This window comes from Pieris napi, chromosome 1 (genome assembly GCF_905475465.1).
Source record: "Pieris napi chromosome 1, ilPieNapi1.2, whole genome shotgun sequence".
NCBI lineage: Eukaryota > Metazoa > Arthropoda > Insecta > Lepidoptera > Pieridae > Pieris > Pieris napi.
Genome location: NC_062234.1, coordinates 5616288 through 5641295, shown reverse-complemented (window position 1 = coordinate 5641295; position 25008 = coordinate 5616288). Strand labels below are relative to the sequence as shown.

At 32.7% G+C, this 25008-nt stretch overlaps 3 protein-coding genes and 1 long non-coding RNA gene across 12 annotated transcripts; 2 read left to right on the top strand and 2 right to left on the bottom strand.

Annotated features, from left to right (window-relative positions):
* Positions 1-977: 977 nt before the first annotated feature.
* Positions 978-11165, bottom strand: LOC125063657 (zinc finger protein 479-like). The gene is made up of 14 exons (XM_047670222.1): positions 10548-11165; positions 10103-10427; positions 9683-9747; positions 9537-9615; positions 8759-8922; positions 7054-7277; positions 6508-6694; positions 5716-5866; positions 4968-5056; positions 4813-4896; positions 4297-4743; positions 3679-3770; positions 3256-3346; positions 978-1558 (listed from the first exon to the last, which is right to left on the bottom strand). Exons 2-14 carry the CDS (start codon positions 10377-10379, stop codon positions 1484-1486), a joined length of 2025 nt encoding a protein of 674 aa, XP_047526178.1. The 5' UTR covers positions 10380-10427; positions 10548-11165; the 3' UTR covers positions 978-1483.
* A 2254-nt stretch (positions 11166-13419) lies between these two features.
* Positions 13420-16006, top strand: LOC125052647. Of its 9 annotated transcripts, none has more exons than XM_047653642.1 (5): positions 13421-13646; positions 13836-14005; positions 14087-14414; positions 15020-15284; positions 15682-16006. In XM_047653642.1, the coding sequence occupies exons 2-5, from the start codon at positions 13850-13852 to the stop codon at positions 15989-15991; spliced, it is 1059 nt and encodes a 352-aa protein (XP_047509598.1). In that variant the 5' UTR covers positions 13421-13646; positions 13836-13849; the 3' UTR covers positions 15992-16006. The 9 variants fall into 9 exon arrangements, with proteins under 9 accessions (XP_047509606.1, XP_047509598.1, XP_047509581.1 ...); XM_047653625.1 differs by having other exon boundaries at positions 13826-14005; XM_047653617.1 differs by having other exon boundaries at positions 13421-13691; positions 13826-14005; positions 14096-14414.
* A 1276-nt stretch (positions 16007-17282) lies between these two features.
* On the top strand, positions 17283-18459 carry LOC125051200. Its single transcript, XR_007117254.1, has 2 exons — positions 17283-17765; positions 17994-18459. It is a non-coding gene; the product is annotated as an uncharacterized LOC125051200 (long non-coding RNA).
* Positions 18152-19321, bottom strand: LOC125051190 (low molecular weight phosphotyrosine protein phosphatase-like). Its single transcript, XM_047651396.1, has 4 exons — positions 19150-19321; positions 18878-19065; positions 18620-18781; positions 18152-18547 (listed from the first exon to the last, which is right to left on the bottom strand). The coding sequence occupies exons 1-4, from the start codon at positions 19187-19189 to the stop codon at positions 18452-18454; spliced, it is 486 nt and encodes a 161-aa protein (XP_047507352.1). The 5' UTR covers positions 19190-19321; the 3' UTR covers positions 18152-18451.
* Positions 19322-25008: the final 5687 nt, after the last annotated feature.

Sequence of the window (25008 nt, the reverse complement as noted above, 5' to 3'; positions counted from 1 at the left end):
CCTTCAAATTTCTTAAATAACACCCTTTTAAGCTTTTGTAAGATTAATCGACTAATCCGCCTTCAATTATTATTGTAACTATACGTGTGAACAAAAAATAAAACAAAAGAGAATCTGTGCATCGAAGCACGTGCAGGAAATTGCGATTTATGTAATACAATCTAGTTGAGAAACAATGAACCCGTTGCAGACTCAAGTTGTGATTTTTTTAAATTAAAACCAAGACAAAAGAAAAAAACGTCAGCACCAATAGCGTTTATAATAGAGGTCCTAAGAACAAGTCCTAGCCTTGATAAAAATTATATGTGATGTTACAAATACCAAATCCATTAATCTTATACAAAATCTATGTTTTTATATGATACGATAAACATCAAGGATAACTAGGCAATTAAAATGAATTAATAAATATAATATATCAAAAAAATAATGATGAGACAAAAACAATTCGTGAAACAATGCACGGAATTTCAAACACTTCTTCTGTCCAGAAAATTAATTAATATAAATGTATCCGAAACGCTGTGTAATGGTTATCCTACAAATCTTACAAGAGCTTATCTCCATATCAATTCAAAACAATCCATGAGATCTTACTATACTCTGACTTCCTAACTAGCGATATCTTTCTCTTCGTACATAAACGTATCATAAAACTTTCTTCACACAACATCGCAATTAAATTTTGAGCACCCTTTTAGTATTAAGATTATAATTTTTGACCCTCGTTAACAAAAATATGGTAAGATGTTCTCTATACTCTAGAGGTGCCGAGCGATAGAGACGCAATACCAGTACTCGTACGTCGTAACGTACATCCAATATTTAACGTAATAATTCGCATTCAATACCTCCGCTCCGTACCTTTTTTCTACAATAATTGTAAACAGACGACGATATGTTAAGTTAAGTATTGCTTAGCAATAGTTTTTCATTTCCATAAGGAATTAATAATTTTTAGTTATAAATATCCTTTTAAACACCTTCACATGTTACTCTTAATAATTTTTCTACCACCGACCATTTCCTAGCGTTATTTGTTATTTTTGGAGAAAATTATTAAATTAAAAAAGGGCCATCTGTATGCTTAACTATCAGCGTCTTTTTCCAATTGTTGCAAAAACCACAGACCCACAATGCCGATTTTGAATTTTACGAAAGTTTAACTTCATTACTCAAAGTAAAAGAGTAAGGGCACGGTCACTGGGACGTGAGTCAGCTAACATTATTGAGAGAAAAAGTCGATATGAGAATTATAACTTCGGTAATTTTTTGCAAGATTGCCCCCGACATTAGATAGTACCTCTCGCGAAGTTAGCCCTTATTAGGTATTAATATCAAGTAATGTTGACTATTTGGCATCTCTATCGCATCCTGAACCTCAATGAACTAGATGAAAGTATTGGTTTTTAAAATCTAGCTTTAGTTCCATACATGTAAACTTATTCTTAATAATAGATACGAATTTTAGTATTAAAAGCTCTCATGTGAGTTCTTCACCACTTAAAAGCAAAACTCTGAAGGAAGACTCGTCCACTGCATCTGTATATAGCTCCTCCTGTATCAATGGGTTTTAAAATATTAATAAAATATAAAATCCGCGATTACTCCACACACATATTTTGTAATATTTTATTCGGATAGATCTATTAATGTAGCCTATCCAGAAGTCCAGCTATAGAAAATGGTCAGGGTCGATTCGACCAAACAAGAGTAAATCTTAATCTAAGAATAAATCGTCAGTTAATCGAGAGTAAATCAATTTTACGTTTTACCAACTACAAATTCTCAGAATAGTGGGCTTATTCGGGAATTGCTACTATACCGCCGTTTCGCACGGAATAACAGCTATTCCTAGAATAATTTAATGGCGTCAGTCAGTCCAATCATCTGATTTCTGTCATTTCACAAATATGTATTCTGTGTTTTAATTTCAAGTCAACGCAACGCACTAAATTAATAGTCTGGCATTGTATAATGAAACGTTTAAACAATTTATTATTTATTTATATATTTTTAGATTTTTTATTTTCTATAATATTAGAATGAAATTCAACTAGGCTCAACAGAAGTTCCTTTTTAGACGAAAGCCTCAAACAAACAAGAAATAAAAACTTTTTGTTGTCGTTTGACACCTGTTAAAAGCTACTTTTTCACACTATAATACGGCAAAATCGAGTTGACATGATGTATGCTCTTACACTGTCCCGTTGTAGAACAACATTTATTTGCCGAGTTTTATTTTCGTTCACCATTCTCTTGCTATTCGCGTATTGTAAATTCCTAGCGCAATTATATTTTGCTAGATTCGATTACGTGGACAAACGACTATGGATTTACTCGAGATTAAAATCATGGAATAGATTATTCTTGGTATAGTTACTCGTGTATAAATTGAAGTTTGGTCGAATCGACCCTAAGAATAGCGGACATAATATGTCGACGGCAGTTGACAGCAGGTTTTTGGACACAAAAAATTCCAACTCAGTAGAAACCTATATTCTTTGATTTATCTTATTATGTAAAGCACGCAACAGGTCGATGCATTTTTAAAATACTTTGTATACAACTGTTGCATAATGAGGGTGAAAACGCGTATGAGATTTAAATAGAATACAAGTGCGTTTTAATTATGCTTTTTCTACACCTTCTTAAACATTGTGAGTTACCTCATATACTTAAGCGCAAAGCAAATAGGCTAAAAATTGTGCCTCGGTGGAGAAATATAATAGGAATGAACATTAGACATTCGTAATTCAAATATACGTGAGTAAATATTTTTTACCGTTTCCTTTCAAGAATCTGGGCAGCGCTATTGCATATCTTGCACTGTTTAAACTACCAATTGTAATTATGTAATTAGGGAGCGTTCAAGTATTACGTCACGCAATTTCTGGAGATTATTGACACCCCCCCCTGTAACGCGCCGTAACGTTTTTCTGTACCCAAGTATAGTAAAACCTTTCGTGACCACCTAGTGACTCTTTATACCTAAAAGTTACCATTATGTGGTGTAAAGTACTGGAAAGTCGAAAATAATATTAACAATAACGCCTAATTCAATCCTCGCCACGCATCATAACAAAAGGTCCCCCTCCCCCCCCCCTCAAAATTCGTTACGTAATACTGGAACGCCCTTAGCAAAAGTACAACTATTTAATCGTACATTTAAGCTCACTTTAGATGTTGATATACGTCGTAATTGAAATAGTCCAATTAATAGAAGAAAATAACCAAATTCAGTTGATCACTGACCTGCGCAAGATGCACGGAAGGTGCGTCCAACATGAGTTCTGAATCCAGAACACGCTCGGACACACTTGCACGTACTGCACTGCACATCTGTCTGCAATACGGAAAGTCAATCAACAAATCGTTTTTCTTCAAAGACTATGATTTAAAAGTAATTAAAAACTCTACTTTGAACCTATATCAAACTCAGGCAATCAATTCGGCGAGAGCTATTTAATACATTTTCTATTTTTTATTATATTAAAATAAAGATTCTTAAAATTTTCCTCAGTTACCGAGATCTCAGTTTTCAATAGCAACAAAATTGTTACCATCTTCAATAATGATTCAATTTGATTAACAAAAACAGCAAAAAAATCCGTTATTTTTTTTAAATTGTTATTAAATTTTTTTGTTGATAGCGATTTTGTATGAAAAATTACTTACTCGCTATCATCATTGTGGAAGACACTGCCATGAAGGAAAAGATCGCTTCGCACAGTGAACACATTACTCTCTGATCCTTCTAACTGCTCTACCTATAAACATATATATTCTAGTTAGCTTTGCTAAAAACAATATTTACACAAATTCTATTGAAGTATGACTCTTTCCTACCAATTCATATAGAACCCTTCAATACTAGGTGGCGAAAATTTGCGACGTCATTAACAAAAATCCCTTTATTTTAATTGATAGAAAACCATAATTATACTTCTCAGGAATCACTCCATCTCTCGTATTTATATAAAAGAAGAACACTACTGGCATACTGGTTCGTGGCGTGGTTATCCCTAAAGTCATAGGTTCTAACCCCGGCATCCGTGGACTTTTCTCCCAGTGTGCGCATTTAACAAAAATCGAAGGCGTGTGTCAGGCACTGAAGACTGATCACTTAATTGCCTATTAAAAAAATAAATCACAAAACCAACAAATATCTGAGACTAAATGTCCTATTGCAACCTTTTTTTCTGGTTCATTTATTTGATACACTATGTATTTTTAAGTATATATCAGGTAACATGAAGGTATACAATAGGAATTTATAATATAAATAATAAATACCTGAACATCATCTTCTAGGACATAATCATCGGAATTATAGTCCGCCTTCCGCAAAGGCCACGTGCAATGCGTACGCGCCGCATGATCATCCCTTACCTCCTCCCCAGTTATTACTAAATCATCAGGACCGGACGTCAACACGAAATCTCTTTCTCCTTCAAATTGCGATGTAATCACTAAGTCTTCTCCCTCTTCTCTGGCCTGAATCACGAAATCCTCAGTAGTTGTTATCACAAACTCTCTATCGCCGTGACTGATCACCAGATCTTTCCCCTCCTCCGGATACGTCACAAAGTCTTCACAACTTCCGGGACCCAAGAGGGAATCCTTCACTTCCCCAGACTTTGGTGGGGCGTCCGAATTAACCATCCTCATATCATTAATGTCGGGTAACGCAACAGACTGTTCGTCCAACAATTTAATTTGATTTCCTTCCCAAAGTTCAACCTGGAATTAATTAATGGTTTAATAGAGTGGCGTACCATCTTAGAATAATGAATTGGGATTAATTGTTACCATGAATTTTTGTCCAGTTTTTTTTAAAATACGCTCTGGGTCACTCTCTGCATTACATGTATTTTGTTTTCTTTTTACTTTTGCCTGAAATATAATTATTTGACATCAATAGAATAATTAAGGAAAAATATCATGTCATGGATTTGAATAAATACCGTGGATTTATCAGACTTCTTCATTGGTTTGTGTTGCTTTGGGTTTATGTCACATGTGTCATTATCTTGTACTGCAATAGATGTGTCTTCTGAAATTTAAAAAGTTTTGTATAAGAAAAACCATCTTATTGTTCTTGATAAATTGCAATAAATATCAACACTAGCCTTGCAGCCGGACAAGCTTCCAACTCTAAAAAAGATTGTGGTTTAGGAAAAGTTAATTAATTAGCTAGTCAAGGATGGGGTTGACCACGATAAATATTTCCATACATGTGAATATCATTAGGTATGTATGTATACCATAATTGAAGGGTATGAGACCATGTGGATAACATAAAAATCATAATTAGTTTAATAATGTACTTTTAATATTGTTTTATATTTTGTAAATGGTGTGTATTGTGCAAAAGGGGTCCATTTTACAGGCGACTAACACATTGTTACTACCGTTTAGCTATATGTAAATATTAACAACAATTGAAATGGTACTTAAGGGTATGGAAATAATAAGGTTTTATTATTATTTTGTAAATTTTGCGTAAAAGCTCTTCGTGCCCACAAATCCGGATCTGCGCTTATTCGCAACGCACACAATTTCATGATAGCCACCTTGATACGTAACATTATTTTAATTTTTAAGAAATATTAATTCTATAAGTCAACGATTATAAAATCAGTTCAACTTTTTTAAGGTATACCTTACATAAATATAACGAAATAAGGTATTTTTACAATATTTAGTGTTTACCTAATGTGTGATGCCTAGCCTCGTGGTCGCGCAAGTGTTCGCGCCGCAGAAACGCTCGGCCGCATTGCACGCACGTATGACGACGGTCGCCTGTATGACGCCGCGAGTGACGTAGTAGCTTGCTCGCGGTGCGAAACGACCAGCCGCAATTCTATCAAATCATAATAACAATAAATTGCAACTAAAACCTCAGTTCAGTTATTTAATGAATTGAGCAACTTGTAATGGCAAAGTGCTACAAGTGCGAAAGATAACATATCAAATCATAACTATGCCGTACCAACACTAAACTTGTTGTGCGCATGTGAGCATACGAACCGCTAGAGAGAGAGAAAGACGTACTTTTTCATCAGTTCTATAAACATACACATAATTTTCATTCCTATTATTTGCAAAGTGCCGCGAGAGTTACTACAATACATGCAAAAGCAATTGCAGACATAAGCGGGCCATAGACGGACCGCATGTTGCAGTCAAGACCGACTGCAACATGCGGTTTGCTCAGGAACTGCTCGAGCGGTCCGTGTATTGCGAATATGAATTTAGTATGGAAACTGCAGATCGCCGTGCGGCGACCGCTTAGAGCAGTCGGTATCGGCTGCAACATGCGGTCCGTCTATGGCCCGCTATAGAGTTCGTTTATCTGTACGGAGTTTATGACTGAAGCATGAAGGTCCAGACGTAACAGCAAACAAGATAATTCTTAAAATAAATACATGTTCTTTTGAACTCCACCAATAAGGCGTCACAACTCATAAATGATAGCTGAAACTGAAACTAATTCAAACATACCGGGTAAGTGCAATGGTAGGGTTTGGCGCCAGTGTGCGCTCGGCTATGTTCGCGCAGGCGACAAGCGTGTCGGAACACACGCCCACACTCTGGCCAAGGGCACGCAAAAGACGCACGCTCAACGTGCGAACGCTTGTGCGCACGTAGGCCAGATGCCCAAAAGAAACGACGCTCGCAAACGTCACATCTATCATAAAAAAACTTTCTTTAGCACAGTTAAAATCTTGATCAATATTTAGTATAATTATTACGAATGTGTTACTTGTTAATACTAAGCTAACAATTGACATTAATTTTATACGAGGATTGTAAGACTAGAGTCTTCCCTCAATACCTAAACTAATAATGATTTAGTGCATCCTACTTTCACTCTAAAAAATTCTACATGTGTTAAGTGTTCTTTATGTTTTATATTCTTCTTTACTCCTAAATGGTGGTCCGAATGGTGGTTAATATTCCTGCCATTAGCAATACTTGGTTCAACCACACCATAACTATCAAAAATATTTTATTTTTAATTTTTAAACACCATTTCAGTATACTTACTTAAATGCTGCATCGTCTAGTGAGTGGTCTTCATTTATATGTTTAATAAGCTCTTCTTTCACTAAAAACACTTTTTGACAGGTTACTTCTAATTTACTTGAATTTTTAACAGGACATTCAAAAACACTTGGTCGTGCAATCCTGCATACTTTATTATGAGTATTCTTATGTTTCAATAACTTTTCTTCACTTAAAAACACCTTTACGCAATCTCCCACATCACACTGAAATAAATTTATGGTGCATTCAGATCTCAGCAAATATAAAACTAAATGTTCAGATCCAAATTAGTTTGCTACATAAATAATATTTTAAGTAAATAACTGATAACTTTCACTTACAGTTTGTAAACATAAGACTATGAAGGGCTCATTCTCCATAAAACCAAATTATGATGTCATAAAGATATTTTAATTTTCTGAACTTTTAGGACAGAGAAATAAGTTAATCCATATTGCAAATTAACACTTTACAAAACTAGTATGGTAGGGGAGCCCAAGAGGGGATTTCGGGATTTACTAAAGCGCGGCAGATTAATATATAGGGGGATACCTTGTACCCGGTTAAGTACCTCCACAAAATATGAGGCCCATATATAAGGCCGCCCGTGAAGGAGACAGGATCAGATTAGTAAAAAAAAATTGACCATCAGAAATTCCCGAGCGCGTCAGATGACGGAAAAAAAGGGGAGGGCAACAAAGTTGTAAAAAAAAAAGCTAATTTTTTTTTTATTTTGAAGGAAATAATTCAAGAATAATGAAAAATATATAATCTGACGATTTCCGCAAGCCGAAATAACAAAAATTCGTCGATAAAGTTAAATGCGTGCAGCTGCGTGATGCCTACATTTCCTTAAGCCGATCGGAATCTACTAAACGGCGTTCTAAATATTTCCCTCAAAATTACATTTCCTGTGAATTTGAACCGATTCGGACCGATAGATTTTGAGAAATTTTAAAAAATCATAAAAAAATAAGAAATATTTTTTCTTTGAACTCAGCGAGCTCAAAATATCAATTTTAAGCGCCCAGGAATGGAATTAGCGGGAAGTTGCAGGGATGGCCCTTTAACCAGCCCAGGGGTGAACCGTTTTTCTAATTTTTTTTTTGTCAGATCAGGCGAATCCCTCTAGATAATCGTCAGATTATGAGACAGTACGTTTAGAACATAAAGATGAACCAAATAAATCTTAATCTGACGCGCTTGAGTATTTCAAAATTGCGACTTTTTTTTTGCAAATTATGAAAATGGCCGTGGGTTTGCGTCCCATCGAAATCGTCAGATTAGTGAATGAGAGCTTTTTTTTGGTGCACTTAACACTCCCTTAGAAAATCTGACGCGCTCGATAATTTTTATTTTTTTTTCATTTTCAACCCTTAAATACAACCACCCGCATCATGCAAACGATCAGATTAATATACGTACATTATTAAAAATACGTAGGGCATTGATGCTATCAATATCTGACGCGCTCGAGGATGTCCATGCAACAGTTTTTTTTTACATATTTAACAATCTATAGCCGCTTCCCCCACCGATGAAAAGATATATATCATATAACATTTTTTTCTTCTTATTATATAAGCTTTGCATCCCAATAGGTCTCTACGACGCTCGAGTAAATCCCCATTTAGCATCGTGGGCTCCCCTACCATATTAGTAATAAGGAATCCTGTTCAAATTATGAAGTTTATGTTATCCATACCTTGTATTTAGTTCTACTTTGGGAAATGCCATCAATAGAAAACCTCATATGTTCATTGAATTGTTCATCTGAATGGACTGTTTCTGTCCTTTCGTTAAATGTCTGCGGAATAATGGAGCTGAAATTTATCTTCTCTGAAGAACAAAATTCTTTCAGATGCCTACCTAAAATAAAATTTGTTACCTCTACAATGGATACTTGACTAAGAATAAATATACATAGAACCTCGTTAAGTCGAACCTCGATAAGTCAAAAACCTCCAAATCTCGAAAAAATGTTTTGTTCCCTTCCCTTAAAACACCAAAACCTCCATTACTTGAAATCTTGACCCTCTGTTAATCGAAATAATCACCGAGTCCCTCCAAGCCATTTTGGTACATATTTTCACTCTATAACTCGAAAAATTAAATTTGACCTCTGTATCTCGAACATAGGAACGTTTTATTTTACAACCTTTACAACTTGATCATTTGGAATTTATTATCTCTATTGTTCGAACAAAAATAAGTTACCGACTTTAAGAACTTGCTGACAATGTGAGTACACTATTGTTTCTTAGAAAACATTTTAGGAGTATACAATAATAAATTTATGACTCATGGAAACACGTGCTTGCTTGCTTTGTGTCCAAAACCTCAAACTCTTTATGTCGAATCAAAATCCGCCTAAGTCGAAATCCTCCATAAGTTGAAAACTCTATAACTCGAATTTTTTGGCGTCTCCCTTGATGTTCGACTTATAGAGGTTCTACTGTAATTAAAATTGAAAAAATTCTTACAATTGCCATCAATAAATGCCAAGCACACTTTATCATGTGAGCTATCAGCATTTTGTTTATTTTTCTTAAAGGGTATATTCTGAAAACAGAATTTCAGTAAAAAAACAAGAAAATAATAATAATTTTCATAAAATTAAACTCTTTACCTGCCCTTCGGAATGTCTAATCAGAAAAGAGTCAATGTTCAACGAGGGCTGAATATCTGTTATATCTAAAATATGAAAAAAACAAATATTAAAATACTATTTATTTTAAATTAAACTACAAAAATTAATGGGTTGGGTTTGAAACCAGTTGCTTTAGCTTTAAGAAGGGAAATTCAAAAACACAATTCATACAAAAATGTAAACCACCTTGCCTTTTTCTGTCTCTTAAACTTACCACTTCCTAAATCAGATAGACCAAATATACTTCCAAAACTCAAATTTTAATTAAGAAATTGGTTATATAAGTTAGTTTATAGTGAAAGATATTTTTTTTAACTCTAAGACCATCCCAAAAGATACAACTAATAAAGCTGCCAAATTAGTATTAATCAATTAGTTGTTTTAAAAAAATGTGCATACCTGAATGAATAGGAATCAAACGAGTTTGTTTAGGTTCTACTTCTGAGAGATCAAAGCTTTTAATTTTGACATCATTGACTTCACTGGAGGTTTTCATATTGTGGCCTTTTTTTGACCCATTTTTTGGGTCAGTTTCTAGCAATAAACTTGCGTCGACATGCTTTTCTCTAATTAACTCAAGGTCCTTATTGATTGATTTAAAAGTCTTGGGATTTCTACGTAATATGTTTGGCTTTTGTAGTCTTTTCTTTTTACTTTTATCTTGACACAGGAACATTATAATATCTTCATTTAGCCGACGAAGAGTAATGAATGTACGCTGAAACTACATTTAATATGCTTATAGCTTGCGTTCATGTAGTTAAGATATGTATTAATTCGATTAATTATATATACTAAATTTTTATGTTATCATTCGCTTTTGACATATCATTATTACGTTTACCTTCTTTCTGTAACATTTAACACAATTTACAACAATGTATTGTGATTTATAAGATTCACAACAGACAAAAGATATTTTTAACAGGTTTCCACTCGTGATATAAAAATTACGATGAATATAACTAATAACACACAAATTTTACTATTTTAAAAAATAATTTACAAATGAACTACAGATAACAAGCAGTGGTTTAATTAATAAATATTTTTATTTGCAAGGACTTTCAATATAGTTTCTACAGACTACTTAGAGGAAGACTATATACATTTAAATTTTGAATAAAAAGTGTAAATTATTTGTCGTTACGAACTGTAATTTTCATAGAAATTAAGTTTTCGACTTTCTACATAGTACATACACTACTGTTAATTGTAAAGACATCTTGAATATAATATACAGACGCCACATACAGTCAAAAAATTTAAATTAATTGGAAGTCATTAGAAATAAAGTGAGATTCAACTCTTAAACTAAAACAACAATAAATATAAATCATCCAGCCAATGCTGTAGCGTAAAGGTTTTTGTTCAAAATGATTGAAATTTTGTTTCAAATACTTTGTTCTTGGCTTAAATTTCACAATTTGCATTATAGCTGTCGCAGCCAACTAGCAGCAGCTCAATAAGCCATTCAATTAACAGCCTAGCTTTTCAACTAGCTGTTTAACTAGCGGCCTGAAAGATATGCTGCCGTAGCGTATTGTAGTATTATTTAAAAAATAAATTGCTTGTCAATTATTGTCATCGATTCAAGCCATTTGCCTAGCTGTTTGATCAGCAGTGTTTCCACCTTCGCCCTTTTCGGGCTAGATCTAGCAATGTTCACTGTAGGTAAACTCGTTTTTTATGATTTAACATGAAAACTTCGCACCACGATTACCAAGTTATGAAACAATTTTCGTCAGTCACACTTTATAATCACTCACTCGGTATATTTTTACTTTTTCTATGGCAACATTGGTAACCCTACCTACTAGTCATTCTGCTTCTTTACTGGGGAAGCCCCCAAGTTTCGAAGTATAGCCTGAGTAATTTAGGATAAAGTCGTGAAAATTTAGATTTTTTTGCTTTGTGGCGTAATGGACTAACGAAAAATCTTTATTCATATTTTGATTTAAATTTATTTTCATTTGATAAAATAAATATTGATAAATGTACTGTTCATTTTTTTTGTAAATTAAATCAAAATATCGCACAATAATCAAGTTTTAGTAAAACAGTACGCATAAAATGGTCCGTTACTTACTTCACTATATTCATGTAGCTGTAATTCTAAAACTATGTGGTTATTATAGTAAATATAACCTAAATATAGTAGAAGCACTAATCTTTCATTATAATATTAAATCATACATCAAATCCTATTTATTTCATTGCAATTTGCCTAATTAAGTCCATTACGTCACTTTATTGTCTTTTGTTGTCTTTATTTTTCCTTTAATCTATGATGACAAAACTATCAATCGTAAAGTGGGTGGAGAAATTGTTGCTCGGTTATGAAGGGACAGCGCATTTTACTTATGACATTATGGTACATAGATCTGATGAGTCGCAACACGATAAATGACTTGAAAAGGTGTTACAAATCCTGAAAGATAATAATGTTCTTCTTAACCACGACAAATGCATCTTTAAAACAAACTTAAATTGAATTTCTGGGACATCTACTAACTTAAAAAGGAATAAATCCATTGGATTTGTCCAGTGTATTCAAGTAATACAGGCTTCAAAATAGCTGGATGGCTGACATTGAAGAGATACAGAGTTTTCTTGGACTCGTTAACTACGTTGGGAGATGGGTAAGTACCCAATTTAACAACACTTACAAAACCCCTTCGGCAAATAATAAGACTTAGATTGAGTAGATCTACTAACATTAAAAAATACTGGACAGACGTTCAAGACGCTTCATTAGAGAATTGAGACCCTCAAGATACGACTTTCAAACCTAAAAACACTTGGCTATTACAACGCGGTGGATAGAACGTAAATAATAGTAGATGCATCTCCAGTTGGTCTTGGAGCGGTGCTCGTACAAATTGATCGTCATGGACCTCGGATAATTGCGTTCGGCAATAAAAGTCTAAACTAAATAAGTAACCACAAGCCTTTGGAAACTATGTGCGTTTTCCAATTACAGAGCATTATGCGACTCAGTGCCGCACAATGCCGCATAATGCTGAAGCTTAATTGGAACGTGAATTAGTTTTCAAATGCTTCAGCAGAGTGCGCTAAGTCAGTGTTGAAAAAAAATCTTCTGAATAGAGTTAGCAACCTCATTAATGTATAAATAATGTGGTAAACTTTACATCATTTACGTTTTGAGTAATTTTTTTAATGATTTCTAAAAAAAATATATACTTTTTCAAAACCATTGCAATGTTTACAAAAGTATAATCCTGTAAAATAAATTTGTTTACAGATCCGAATTTTAAAATAAAATTGTATTCATATTTTAAATGTGGAATATAAAAAAAGTAACTATTTATTTTATATTTCTATATTTTTTTTTTTAGCAGTTTGAAATAACTTTAATTATTTTCAAAATCTACGAGGAAACGAAAGCCTTACAAATTTTTCAACAATAAATAATATTTACTAACGAAAATTTCGATAAATGCCAACTTAAAGAAAAACACTGGTAAATTTTCTGTCACTGTGTTGGTATTGATTGCGAGAAGCACGCGAGAGCATAAGTTTTGAGAGTGCTCAATTGTGCGAAGCGTTGCTGTAGTTGGAACATTCAACGTTGAGCATTATGCCGCATAATGCGCTCTAGTGCTGTAATTAGAAAACGCACTATCTTCGGTAACAGATCCAAGCCAAAGCCAAAGTTTGGCAGTTTTCTCCTCCATTGTCATCGAGGCTGATATCTCTATCATCTGTGGCTCATTACCAGGCCATAAACTCCAAAAAAAAAAATGCGGTTATGTATGGACTATGGAATATTTTAGGTTACAAGTTAGTTACAACTTCTAACTTTAAAATTGCGTTATTGGAACATTTAACATAAATTGCATCTAAGTATAATAATAGTATGGACTTAACTCTCTTCGATGATGTGGATGAAACAGATATATCATGCAGAGATAAAATTCAGGTACTATTACAAGAATTGAAAGAGCAAGATGAGGAGTATGTGGAGGTAATTCTAATAAATTGGTTTTTGAAAAGTTTCATAAACGAAAGAAGTAAATCACTTTTTGGAGTCAGAGTAAATGTCACTAAAACTCAACGTGAATTGTGTATCAGTTAATAAAGATATGTTTTATTACATAGTTACTTGTAGGATTGAAAGAAAAAATGATAATATACTGGCATCAACCTTGGTATCAAAGAACTGGTTGGCTGACAAGGAAAATTGAGCAAAATGAAGATGAACATGATAAATTTCGGACTGATAAATTTACTTTAACTGAATGTGAGCGTGTGCATAAAAATTGGTTAAAATTTGTCAAGGTTAGTTTATAAGTTCAATAATATTAATATAGTATTTGACAGTCAACTTTTCAGTTTTAATAAAGTAAAATTCAAATTTAGAAATTTCAGGTACCTGATCAACCAATGAGGTTAGCAAGATGGAGAAGTAAAGGAAAAAGTAAAATAAGTAAATTTGGACCAGAGGAGTATGTGAGACGTTACATCATTTCCTATCTTGCTAGAGGTCTAGAAAGAAATCTCCACCAAGTATTTCAACACTTTAATGTATGCTATGGTACACTTAATAAGGGACCTTATACAAAACTTGAAACAAAAGTAATACAACTCTGTTACTACCATTTTCCTGAAGATGCTGTACTGTATGCTTCTCGATTATTATGTAGAGAAATTAGAGGAGTTCAGATGAAGATACATTTGGATTTTAAAGGTATATTTTTAAAACTACTCCTTTCTTACTAATACTGTAATAAGAAAAGTGAAGAGTTTGATTGTTGATATATTCATTAATTGGATCACTTTAGGCGGGATAGAAAGGTCTAATTTATCATTATTGCTATTAAAAAATGTTGCTAAAATAGGTAAAACTATTCGTCATTCAGAGCTTCTGTTGTGTGCAGTGTAGTAAAGTTAAAGTTTATATATCAATAATCTTAAAATATCATTGCAAAGGTTACTTATAACATAACCCAATATTAATCTTTATGCAAATAAATACAATTTTGATAAGAATTGCCCTGGACATTCGATTTCAATAAATTTATTAGCAGATATTGTGTTTTTATGAAGATAATATGTAACTCAGGTTATAAAATACATTGGCAACAAAATAAGGATCAAGTACCATGTCCATTATGATATGCAAGGCAGATCTCAAATTAACCTATTGCAGGGAACAACAAATAGCAAAATTAGAAGATAATGTAACTTTAGCTCAAATAGTTACTTTTGGCTGCCTTGTTTTAACTGGTAACATAATAGTATAATCAGTATAACAAAGGTTATTAAGTTAATGTGCAGACGTTAAATTTTCAGATAATCTTAAAAAGAAACGACGTAAAGTAAAATGGAACTTGGTCAGTGCAACAAAATTTTTAAAATTAATCATGCAATTTACTGGTCTTCAACTTGAAGAACTAAAATATAAAAAAATTGACAGATCTATTTGGGTTAAGATGGAAGATGAGATGGATAAAGATGCAAAAGCATTAAATTTTTTCTGGTACTATTATTTACATGTTCAAATATTTGTAAAATTAGACCTAAAACTTAAAACAATCAAAAAGAAAGCCATAAAAGTGTAAGTAGCTTTTTAGCTATATTTGATTGTAAAAAAAAAAAAAAATTGTGAAGTCTTGAAATTATCACTGTAATTCAAATTAAAATATATATTAGGTTAAATAGCCAAATTATTATGGGTTTAGTAAGAATGCAGTAGTTGTACAACTTGTTAATTAGTAGCATAGTAGCTCTTTACTTTTTTACTATATTTAACTGTTCATGATTGTTGGTTGGTGGACTCAGTTTCCGCACTTAGACTCTCACAAGGTCCGTTGTCTGTAACTGGTTGTGTGGTATTGTATTGCTATTTGTGGATGTGTTTGTTTAGTTTACTTAGATTAGTTTAGAGCACTAGTAGCTTCTATATTAAGTACAGAATAACTTATGTAACCTAATTGCATTAATAATTCTTTCAGAATCAAATCATATCCATATCGAGTTTGGACAGATATCAATTGGAAAGATTTAGTGCAACATTTTCCTGATGGTATAACATCTGGGTTTTTGTATAATATTTGTGTCCATTCTGCGATACATTATAAAAATTATTCAAAAGCACCACTTCATGAAGTACTTAATTTTGTAAAGGAGAAAATTAAAACTTCTTCAAATAAACGCCTTAAAACATTAACATTAAATAATGATGGAATGTTAGAAGTTGTTTGTTACAATAATTCAGAACTTGAAGATATTAAAGAAGATAAATATTATAACAACTTTTATTGATACTGTATCACCTAATAATAATAATGGAATATGTCTAATGAATTTCCTTCTTGAAACTAAAAAATATTGTTTTTATAAAACATGGAACATATGTTCTTATTTAATACAACAATTATTCATTAAGTAGTGATCCTTAATATTTTATTTTATAAAATGATATGAATTTAGTAAAAAGCAAGGCATATATAAGTCGAAATAAGACGATTAAGGTTATTTATTTGAATAGCCAGAAAGCATAAATCAGAGAGTTACATAAGGTCCTTAAAAGTATGTAATGGAATTATTATTATATAATAAAAATGCTTATGAATGTTTAAAGTGCAAATGTTATCACTTTAAACATTTATTATATAATTATAATAATATAATTTACAAATTTTTCAACAATAAATATAACGATAATTTTGATCAATGCCAACTTAAAGAAAAAACACTAGTCAATTTTCTGTCAGTGTTGGTATTGATCGCGAGAGCATTACTTTTGAGAGTGCGAAGCGTTGCATAGTGCGTTTTCCAATTACAGCACTAGAGCGCATTATGCGGCATAATGCTCAACGTTGAATGTTCCAACTACAGCTACGCTTCGCACAATTGAGCACTCTCAAAACTTATGCTCTCGCGTGCTTCTCGCAATAAATACCAACACAGTGACAGGAAATTGACCAGTGTTTTTCTTTAAGTTGGCATTTATCGAAATTTACGTTAGTAAATATTATTTATTGTTGAAAAATTTGTTTCGTCGTAGATTTTGAAAATAATTAAAGTTATTTCAAACTGCTAAAAAAAATAAATATAAGTATGGATGAAGGTATAAATAGTTACTTTTTTTATATTCCACATTTAAAATATGAATACAATTTTATTTTAAAATTCGGATCTGTAAACAAATTTATTTTACAGGATTATACACTTGTAAACATTGCAATGGTTTTGAAAAAGTATATAATTTTTTTAGAAATCATTTAAAAAAAATTACTCAAAACGTAAATGATGTAAACTTCTTACATGAAACTATATATTTTACTGTTAATTTAGCTTGTTAAAACCTTATATTCTTTAAAGGTTTTCTCTTATTTCAGTGAAAAAATGTTAATGAAATAATTTGATTATTAAAATAAGCGTAAAAAGTTTTCAACCAATTATTATTGTTAACCACATTATTTATACATTAATGAGGTTGCTAACTCTATTCAGAACATTTTTTTTTCAACACTGACTTGACGCACTCTGCTGATGCATTTGAAAACTAATTCATGTTCCAATTAAGCTTCAGCATTTTGCGGCACTGAGTCGCATTATGCTCTGTAATTGGAAAACGCACATATCCACGTTACAGAGGTTTTTATACTATGCCATAATATAGTCTATTATAAAAAAAAAATTCTCTTTGGCAGTTGGCTGCTTTTGTCCTTGCAGTGTTTAGTGTTTACAAATTACAAGGGGCTTGCCGCTTGAGACAATATTACTTTGCGACAGCCTCGACTGGTTTTCGTCAGGTAACCAAAGAGTATATGCTATGAGCTTTTTTTCTTTGGCCAACGACAAAAATAACTACGTGGTGCTCCAACTCCAAACAATAACCGCTTAACATAATTCACACGGCAATCGGCATACGTAGTGCGTGATGGTTATTATCAAGAAATATTAAGTTATATATAAATAAAAAAGCAAGATATTTGATAAGGAGTTTCAATATTACAACCGTATTCCAAGGACGGCTACATGAACTCCAAGAGAATAGAAGCCTTACTTGATAGTGATGATGAGTATCCATGTAAGATAGTACAAATATTTGAAAATTATTTATATAATATTTATTTATACTGTATATATATTAATGCATGAAACTATGTGTCCTTGAATTCCTTCATTAAAATACTTTGACCTTATGTGAGATGTAGATTTTTTTTTATAAACTTAATTACATTAACATATATATCTAGAGTTTAAATTTATCTCAAAAATTTTAGAATTTGCCTTCTAACATTAAATATTTTTTCAGCTTCATACAAAGAGGAACCGGCACTTCCTGCATATCAAAATGATTACAGATTTGAACCTATAGTATTTAAATGGATAGAAAATTATGTATCTGTTTCTCAGCAGAAAAGAAGATTCCAAAATTCAGATAATATTAGGCATGAATATATAACCACAGGGTATTTAAGCCAAAAAGATTTATTTTGCCTTAAAGCAGTTGCTAAAACTTCCAGTGATGATACATTTTTATGGTTGGTGGACTTCTTTGTACGCAAGGATATTCAGTCAAGATATGGAAGCAATCTTAAAAGTTGTCTTATTATAAATTTCCCAGAAACACCAGAAATGCCCATAAATGAAGGAACTGATGGGCAAAAATTTTACAAAAAATATAAAATAGTTGTCAAAGTCTAAAATTACAATGCCAGAGAAATAGTTTATTGTATTAATAATGTCCTAATGTTTAATAAAAGTTTATAATTACTGAACATTTCCCCTTTCTAATTGTTCTAAAAACCCATTTGAACATCTTATTGATTGCTGGTAACACTTTTCAAACCCGGCTGAGTCACTATCCTATAAATGAAAAAAACATTATAGTGTATGTATGTTAGCTTAATGTAATTCAATTATACATATTTAACATACATAATATGGATCCCTTATAATTCTGTCACCTTCAGGATCAAAACTTCCAAAGAGAAGAAGTTTAGCCCTGCAACCTTGAGGAGCTTTTGAGTTTAGGGATTTCATGTTCTCATCATCCATTCCAAAAATATAATCATATTTATTGAAATCTTCCTTTATCAACTGAAATAACATAATATAAAAATAGACAAAGAATATTCTTCATTATAATAAAAAAAAATCAACCAGCTATGAAATGCTTGACTTAGAATAAATCACCTGTCTAGCATGGTTGTTGTAAGGTACATTGTGCTTCTTCAAAGTATCTAGAGCTCTCCAATCTGGTGGATTTCCAACATGCCAACCACCGATAGCTGCACTATCGATTTCCCATTCACTCCCTTTATTTAAATCATTTACAGTTTTTTGAAACACACCTTCTGCTATGGGTGATCTACATATATTACCTGTAATAATATTACTATGTAAATAAAATCATAATACCTATAAGTTAATAGTTATAAATAATTGCTATTACAAATACTATTTACCAAGGCAAATAAATAGGGCTTTCTTTTTCTCTCCAGACATATTTTCTTAATTTGAACTTGTTGCAATTTACCTCTACTTGACCTGTGCCGTACCAGTATTACCTGCGCAGATTAATCTTATAAATAATTAACTAAACCAAATCTCTATGTAGATTGTAGACATATGACATTTACTATATAGATAATAGAATATAGTCTGAGACTCTGAGTCAGTGTAGGTAGTGATGCCAACTCCTACAGAATGTTACCCCTGGGACCTATTTCAAATACCCAATTAAATATAATATCAATTAAAAATCCCCTAAAGATTTTGTTGTACTCGGTTACTTCGGTTTGAGAGGTAATTTCAAATATGTATCAAAAATATATTCTGGTTATATAAAATTTCGATCTTGGAGCTAGCAACGGTTTGTGTTTATATTTGGTTTAGTTTGTTTGTTGGGTTCTAGGCTTAATATAAATTGTATATGTAATGCCTTTTTTTAAGAAAAAAAAATATTATTCTTGTATAAAGTACCCCTGTAAATAAATGTACGTCCTGAAAACCCCTAAGTTGGCATCACTGAATATAGGGTTTTGCTGTGTTGCCAACTCGCGATTACGAAAGTGCGCTAACCTCGGAAGATTGTAAAAACACTTCATAATATAATATTTTGGGCCGCCCCCTATTTTATAAAAATATGAAATATTTTACTTACTGAGAAATGTAATCAGGATATAGCCGTAAAGTGCATAAGATCGTAAAACGCGAAACTGGTAGCCAGTTTTTTTGCGAACTATTGAAACAACCAAGTACCAAAAATGCGAAGTTTTAAAAAAAAAATGTAATAGGAGGCAAACGGGCAGGAGGCTCACCTGATGTTAAGTGATATCGCCGCCCATGGACACTCACAATGCCAGAAAGCTCGCAAGTGCGTTGCCGGCCTTTCAAGATTTGGTACGCTCTTTTCTTGAAGGACCCTAAGTCGAATTGGTTCGGAAATACTTTTGTGGGCAGCTGGTTCCACATAGTGTTGGTGCGCGGCAAAAACTGCCTTCGAAAACGCTCAGTTGTGGAACGACGGACGTCGAGGTGATACGGATGGTAATTTGTCTTGACGTCCGATGATGAAACTCAGATGCAGGTATTAGACCGAACAACTCCTCTGAACACTCTCCATGGTAAATGCGGTAGAAGATGCAGAGAGATCCCACATCTCTACGCAATGCCAAGGGATCAAGCCGCACGGATCGTGCGTATAAAATTAAAACCATGGTGTCACGAATGAATCCACTAAGAAAAATTAAAAGTATATAATATAAAGTAAAAGTTTTACAATATAATTAATCCGACTTCAAAATGCATTAAAAACTATATTAATTGTTAACAGGATACTATCACGGTATGTATGTATGACACGGTACAGACACACCTAAAGTCTCGATTCTGAACTTTTAAACCGTTTTAATTTATCCCTATATCCCTATGTATGCTTAAATCTTTAAAACTACGCAACGGATTTTGATGCGGTTTTTTTTATAGATAGAGTGATTGAAGAGGAAGGTTTATATGTATAATAACATTCATTAAATCGTGGAGAAATACGTACTGTTATTTTTGATGTTTCTAATGTGATGTCGGAAATAATTACATTTTTTCCGCTTATATTGCAAACGCAGGCTGAACACTACGATATTTATCAAAATAATGTACTAAGTATTGTACACTTTGAAAAGGTCTACAGAAAACTCCGCGATGGTATATGTCTATCTCTTATGGATATTCCACAAAAAAATTTTTTTACGACAAATATCGCTAATTTTCGAAGCGATTTTAACCGATACAGCATTAATCCTTATTCAATAAAATACCTTAAATACATTGTTGATTTAATATAGATCTATATGGCCCTTTACAGGATATCATTTAAATGAATATTTTCGAAGATATTACAGAGCACTTTGAATTTAGTATCACGGGTGCACCGTGCGAAGACGGGGCGGGTCGATAGATACAGATAATTTAATGGGTAACTTTAGACGCAAACCACTTCTATTTAATGAATATATATTACCTTAGCCAAGATTTCTATAGACACCTGATTTTTGAAGTTATACTTCTTTAGGCGCGTTATGAAAATTTGATGAGAGTGAAATTTTACGATGCGCGCGCGCGCACCTATGACACAAAATTCGGAGTGTGATTATAGCGTGCGCAATCTACAAAAGAAATAGAATATAAGCTAACTTCACGCATATTCTATTTCTTAGCTTAGCAGCTTAACAAGAATTTTGAATATCCATGACAATTGACATCTGACAATGACATTTACCTTTTAAACAAATATAGGAGTTTGAATTATTGTTTAAAATAAAAGATTATCTATGTATCTAGTTATTTTCATTATACAAGTGCGAATTTTATATGTGCGTCTGAATTATAATCAGAAGTGATTTAAATTTAATATCTAAATCAAAACTAATTAATATGATAAAATATTTGTGAAAAAACTGTGCCAACCTTCCTGAGTGCTTCAATACAATTGAGGTTAACTATCCGTAGGTATTATCGAGTATTATTGTTGATTAAAACTGAAACATGAACCATTATTCATTGCTTATGTTTATTGCGTTTGTTACAGCAACGTTTTAGAAATATTCTATATATCAATAATTGAGAACAAAGATTTAAGCACGAATACTAATAAGGAGAAAATGAAGGCTTGGAGCGATATAACAGAGAAGTAAACATTTTAATAAGTACCTGCATCTCAAAAAAATGACCACATTATTTAATCAAAACATGTAATTTTTCAGATTTAATCTAGCAAATATAAGGACAAGAGACAAAAAACAATTGATGAATCAGTGGAAGTGCACTAAATTGAATACAAAAAAAGAGTTGTCATCTTATCGCCGTGAAACATCTAAAACTGGAGGTGGAACAAAGCCACCATCACCTTCTCGAGACACAATGGATATGGCAGAGATGATACCGCAACGGTTTGAAGTAGATTTCAATGAATTTGATTGTGATGGTGTCGACGTAGGAATGTTAATTATAAATATGATGTATGGTGATGTTCAAGGTTCAACCTTTCAAGCATAGGCATATGCTCACAACAGTACTTTATTCCCCTACAGGTAGTTAGAGATATTGTAATACCGCAAAACATCCATGTTGCACTTGTAGTACCGAAACTCTGTCCAGCCAGAAGTGAGCCCATTCCCACTTATAATGGACAGTGGGTATAATACACCTTAATACCTGAGTGCGAACCACTCACCATGATACTTAAATTAATAGATGTTATTTATATATTTCAGGATATTACAAATAAAATCATTTTGGAAACAATTGATATCCCAAAAGCCAACAATGACAAGGTAATAAATCAGTTTTGACATAACTTGAATACTAAAAAAGCCAAACAAAGGTGTGCACAACAGTGACAACATAACTTAACAATTTCATTATTTTGTAGGATTAAAGAAAGGTTAAAGAAAATCATGTCGAACTGAACAACAAGAATCCCCAAACAACTCCAAAGAAACCTACAAGGAAGACACCGGTATTATATTTAAATTATCTCTATCTCTAAATAGAATAAAAGAAAGTTGCTATCCAGGTCTGTAGCATGTGCTACAAATTATATTATTAACACATTTATATAATTATATTAATATAAATGTGTTAAAAAATTTATAATATGAATTATAAAAAAATTTAAGTTTTGCATGGACAGAGCTTAAATTAATATTCTCTTATTTGTTGCAGAAAGCAAGTAGTAGTTTTAGTTTTGGAGAAGCCTCGTAGATGCACAACCAAGTAATGATTAATTTAAAATTACAAACCGAAATTCTGATGAAGACAGTCACTTAAAAATAAATAGTATAATGAAATAAAAATGTTTTAAAGATAAATAGTGTTTTATTTGTTTAATGTAAGAGAATAATAATAAATATTTATTTAATTAATTTTTCAAATGTAAACTGAACTTTATTGACTTTAATGACTCCTTTTCCAGTCTTTGATTATTTAATTGTAATTAATTATTTGCATGCAATCAAAAACTATTTTTAATAATGCCAAAGAAGTATAACTTCTTACGCGCGTACATAAGTACACGCACCCTTTTTTTTTTAGATTTGTATATATTTATAAAGGAACAATTTCATATGCAATATGTTAAAAACCAATATCCGTAGGATGCGTTAAAAGAAACACCGTTCTATTTAAATATGAACACATACATTGATTAGTTATTATTACGTAGTTATTAGTAGATAATATTTAAAGATTGTGTCTTCAAACCTACAAAGCTATAGAAATAATAACTACCGTACAAACATAATTACCTTTGGACTTTACTAGCAAGTGCTTAAATCAATAAATATGCGCGACGAATATAGTATCATTTATTCATCAAGCGTTTACCGATATTTCGATAAAAATTCGTCCACTGTGTACCGTTAATGTATGGCTAATTAAGTGATAAACAGGACTATTCAGGATAGGCTGCGACACTGTCCGAAGCAGGATAATGATTTTTAGATTGTATGTTATACAAATTATAATTGCCTGTACTTAAATATGTAATTGTAGGTGTATTGAATGGTTAACATGTCTCTATAAATATATTAGTTAATTATGACAATGGTATTAGGAATAGTATTTCTTGGAGGCGCTATTTGCATTAATGCTCCAATTCAACTATGACAAATGTGAAGTGATGACCTTTAGTGCCTCTCCGAATAAAATACTCTGCGACTATGGCATAGGATCGAAAGTTATTAGGCGCGTAGACAGAGTCCGCGACTTGGGTGTCCTTTTCGTGCCCGATCTTTCATTTGCGGAGCATATTCGGACGATTACGGATGCTGCTTTTAGGAGATTAGGGTTTGTCCTGCGAAATTCGGTTGGTCTGACGGACACTGCCACTAGGGTGCTATATTCATCATTAGTAAGGCCAATTCTCGAAACCAGCTGCGTCATATGGTCCCCTTATGAAAGGTATTATGGGGATATGATTGAACGAGTTCAAAAGAAGTTCCTGAGAAATCTGTATAAAAGAAGATACAATTTCTTTCCTTACCTCTACCCTACAAAGTTCTTGATGGGGGTGTTAGGGTATAATTCATTAGAGCTTCGTAGGGATTTTTCGGTGGTCAGGTTTGGTTTGAGTGTAATAAAGAATGAAACGGAAAGCGCATACTTGCTGGGAGAGATCATGAGGCTATACGTCCCGGACAAATATTGCCGCTGCCGGAAACATAACCTTTTCGCTGTGCGTTCGGCTCGCACTGTCCAGCGACAACAAGCGCCCATTCCCCGGCTACTCTCACTGCTTAATGGGTTTCTCGACTCTTCACCGGAGAGCGACCTGTTTGGGAAGCTTATGGGGGTGGTATACTGTGCTTTCAGAGTGTACCTGGAGGGGATAAGGGGGTAATGCTACCCTGTGTTGTAAATCTTAATTGTATTTTATTGTATTGTTTATTGTTTTTTAGTCTAAGTTTGGCCATTGTGCTGTTATTAAATAAATAAAATAAATAAAATAAAAAATAAATAAAACGGATTTCGGAAACGATGGGCGATTCTAATCAGTATTATATATGCAGGCACTGAGTACCTAGAAACAACCAATCAGAAAAACTCATCAAGCGCTCTCTACAGTATAATGAGTGATTTTTTGCAGGTAAAAACATATGGGTAAAATTATTAACTTGCAACACTGTAAAGCCCCATCCACACGCTTGACAAACAATGGCAAACAGCCAACAGCAAACAGCAAACACGGACGTGTGGATGGGTGTTTGTCGTTGTTTGCCTGTTTGTGTTTGTGTTGGGCAGTGTTCGGCATCGGTGTCGGTTTTAGT

Excerpts from the sequence above, each read along its gene's own strand:
- LOC125051190 (XM_047651396.1), bottom strand. The coding sequence starts at position 19,189 with ATGTCTGGAGAGAAAAAGAAAGCCCTATTTATTTGCCTTG. Across the intron at positions 19,066-19,149 it reads AGCCCTATTTATTTGCCTTG|GTAATATATGTAGATCACCC; the intron begins GTAAATAGTATT and ends ATATTATTACAG. Across the intron at positions 18,782-18,877 it reads ACAACAACCATGCTAGACAG|TTGATAAAGGAAGATTTCAA; the intron begins GTGATTTATTCT and ends ATGTTATTTCAG.
- LOC125063657 (XM_047670222.1), bottom strand. The coding sequence starts at position 10,379 with ATGTTCCTGTGTCAAGATAAAAGTAAAAAGAAAAGACTACAAAAGCCA. Across the intron at positions 7,278-8,758 it reads AAAGTAGAACTAAATACAAG|TGTGATGTGGGAGATTGCGT; the intron begins GTATGGATAACA and ends AATTTATTTCAG. Across the intron at positions 3,771-4,296 it reads TCCTAGAAGATGATGTTCAG|GTAGAGCAGTTAGAAGGATC; the intron begins GTATTTATTATT and ends ATATGTTTATAG.
- LOC125052647 (XM_047653609.1), top strand. The coding sequence starts at position 13,584 with ATGGACTTAACTCTCTTCGATGATGTGGATGAAACAGATATATCATGC. Across the intron at positions 14,415-15,019 it reads GATACATTTGGATTTTAAAG|ATAATCTTAAAAAGAAACGA; the intron begins GTATATTTTTAA and ends TTAAATTTTCAG. Across the intron at positions 15,285-15,681 it reads AAAAAGAAAGCCATAAAAGT|AATCAAATCATATCCATATC; the intron begins GTAAGTAGCTTT and ends TAATTCTTTCAG.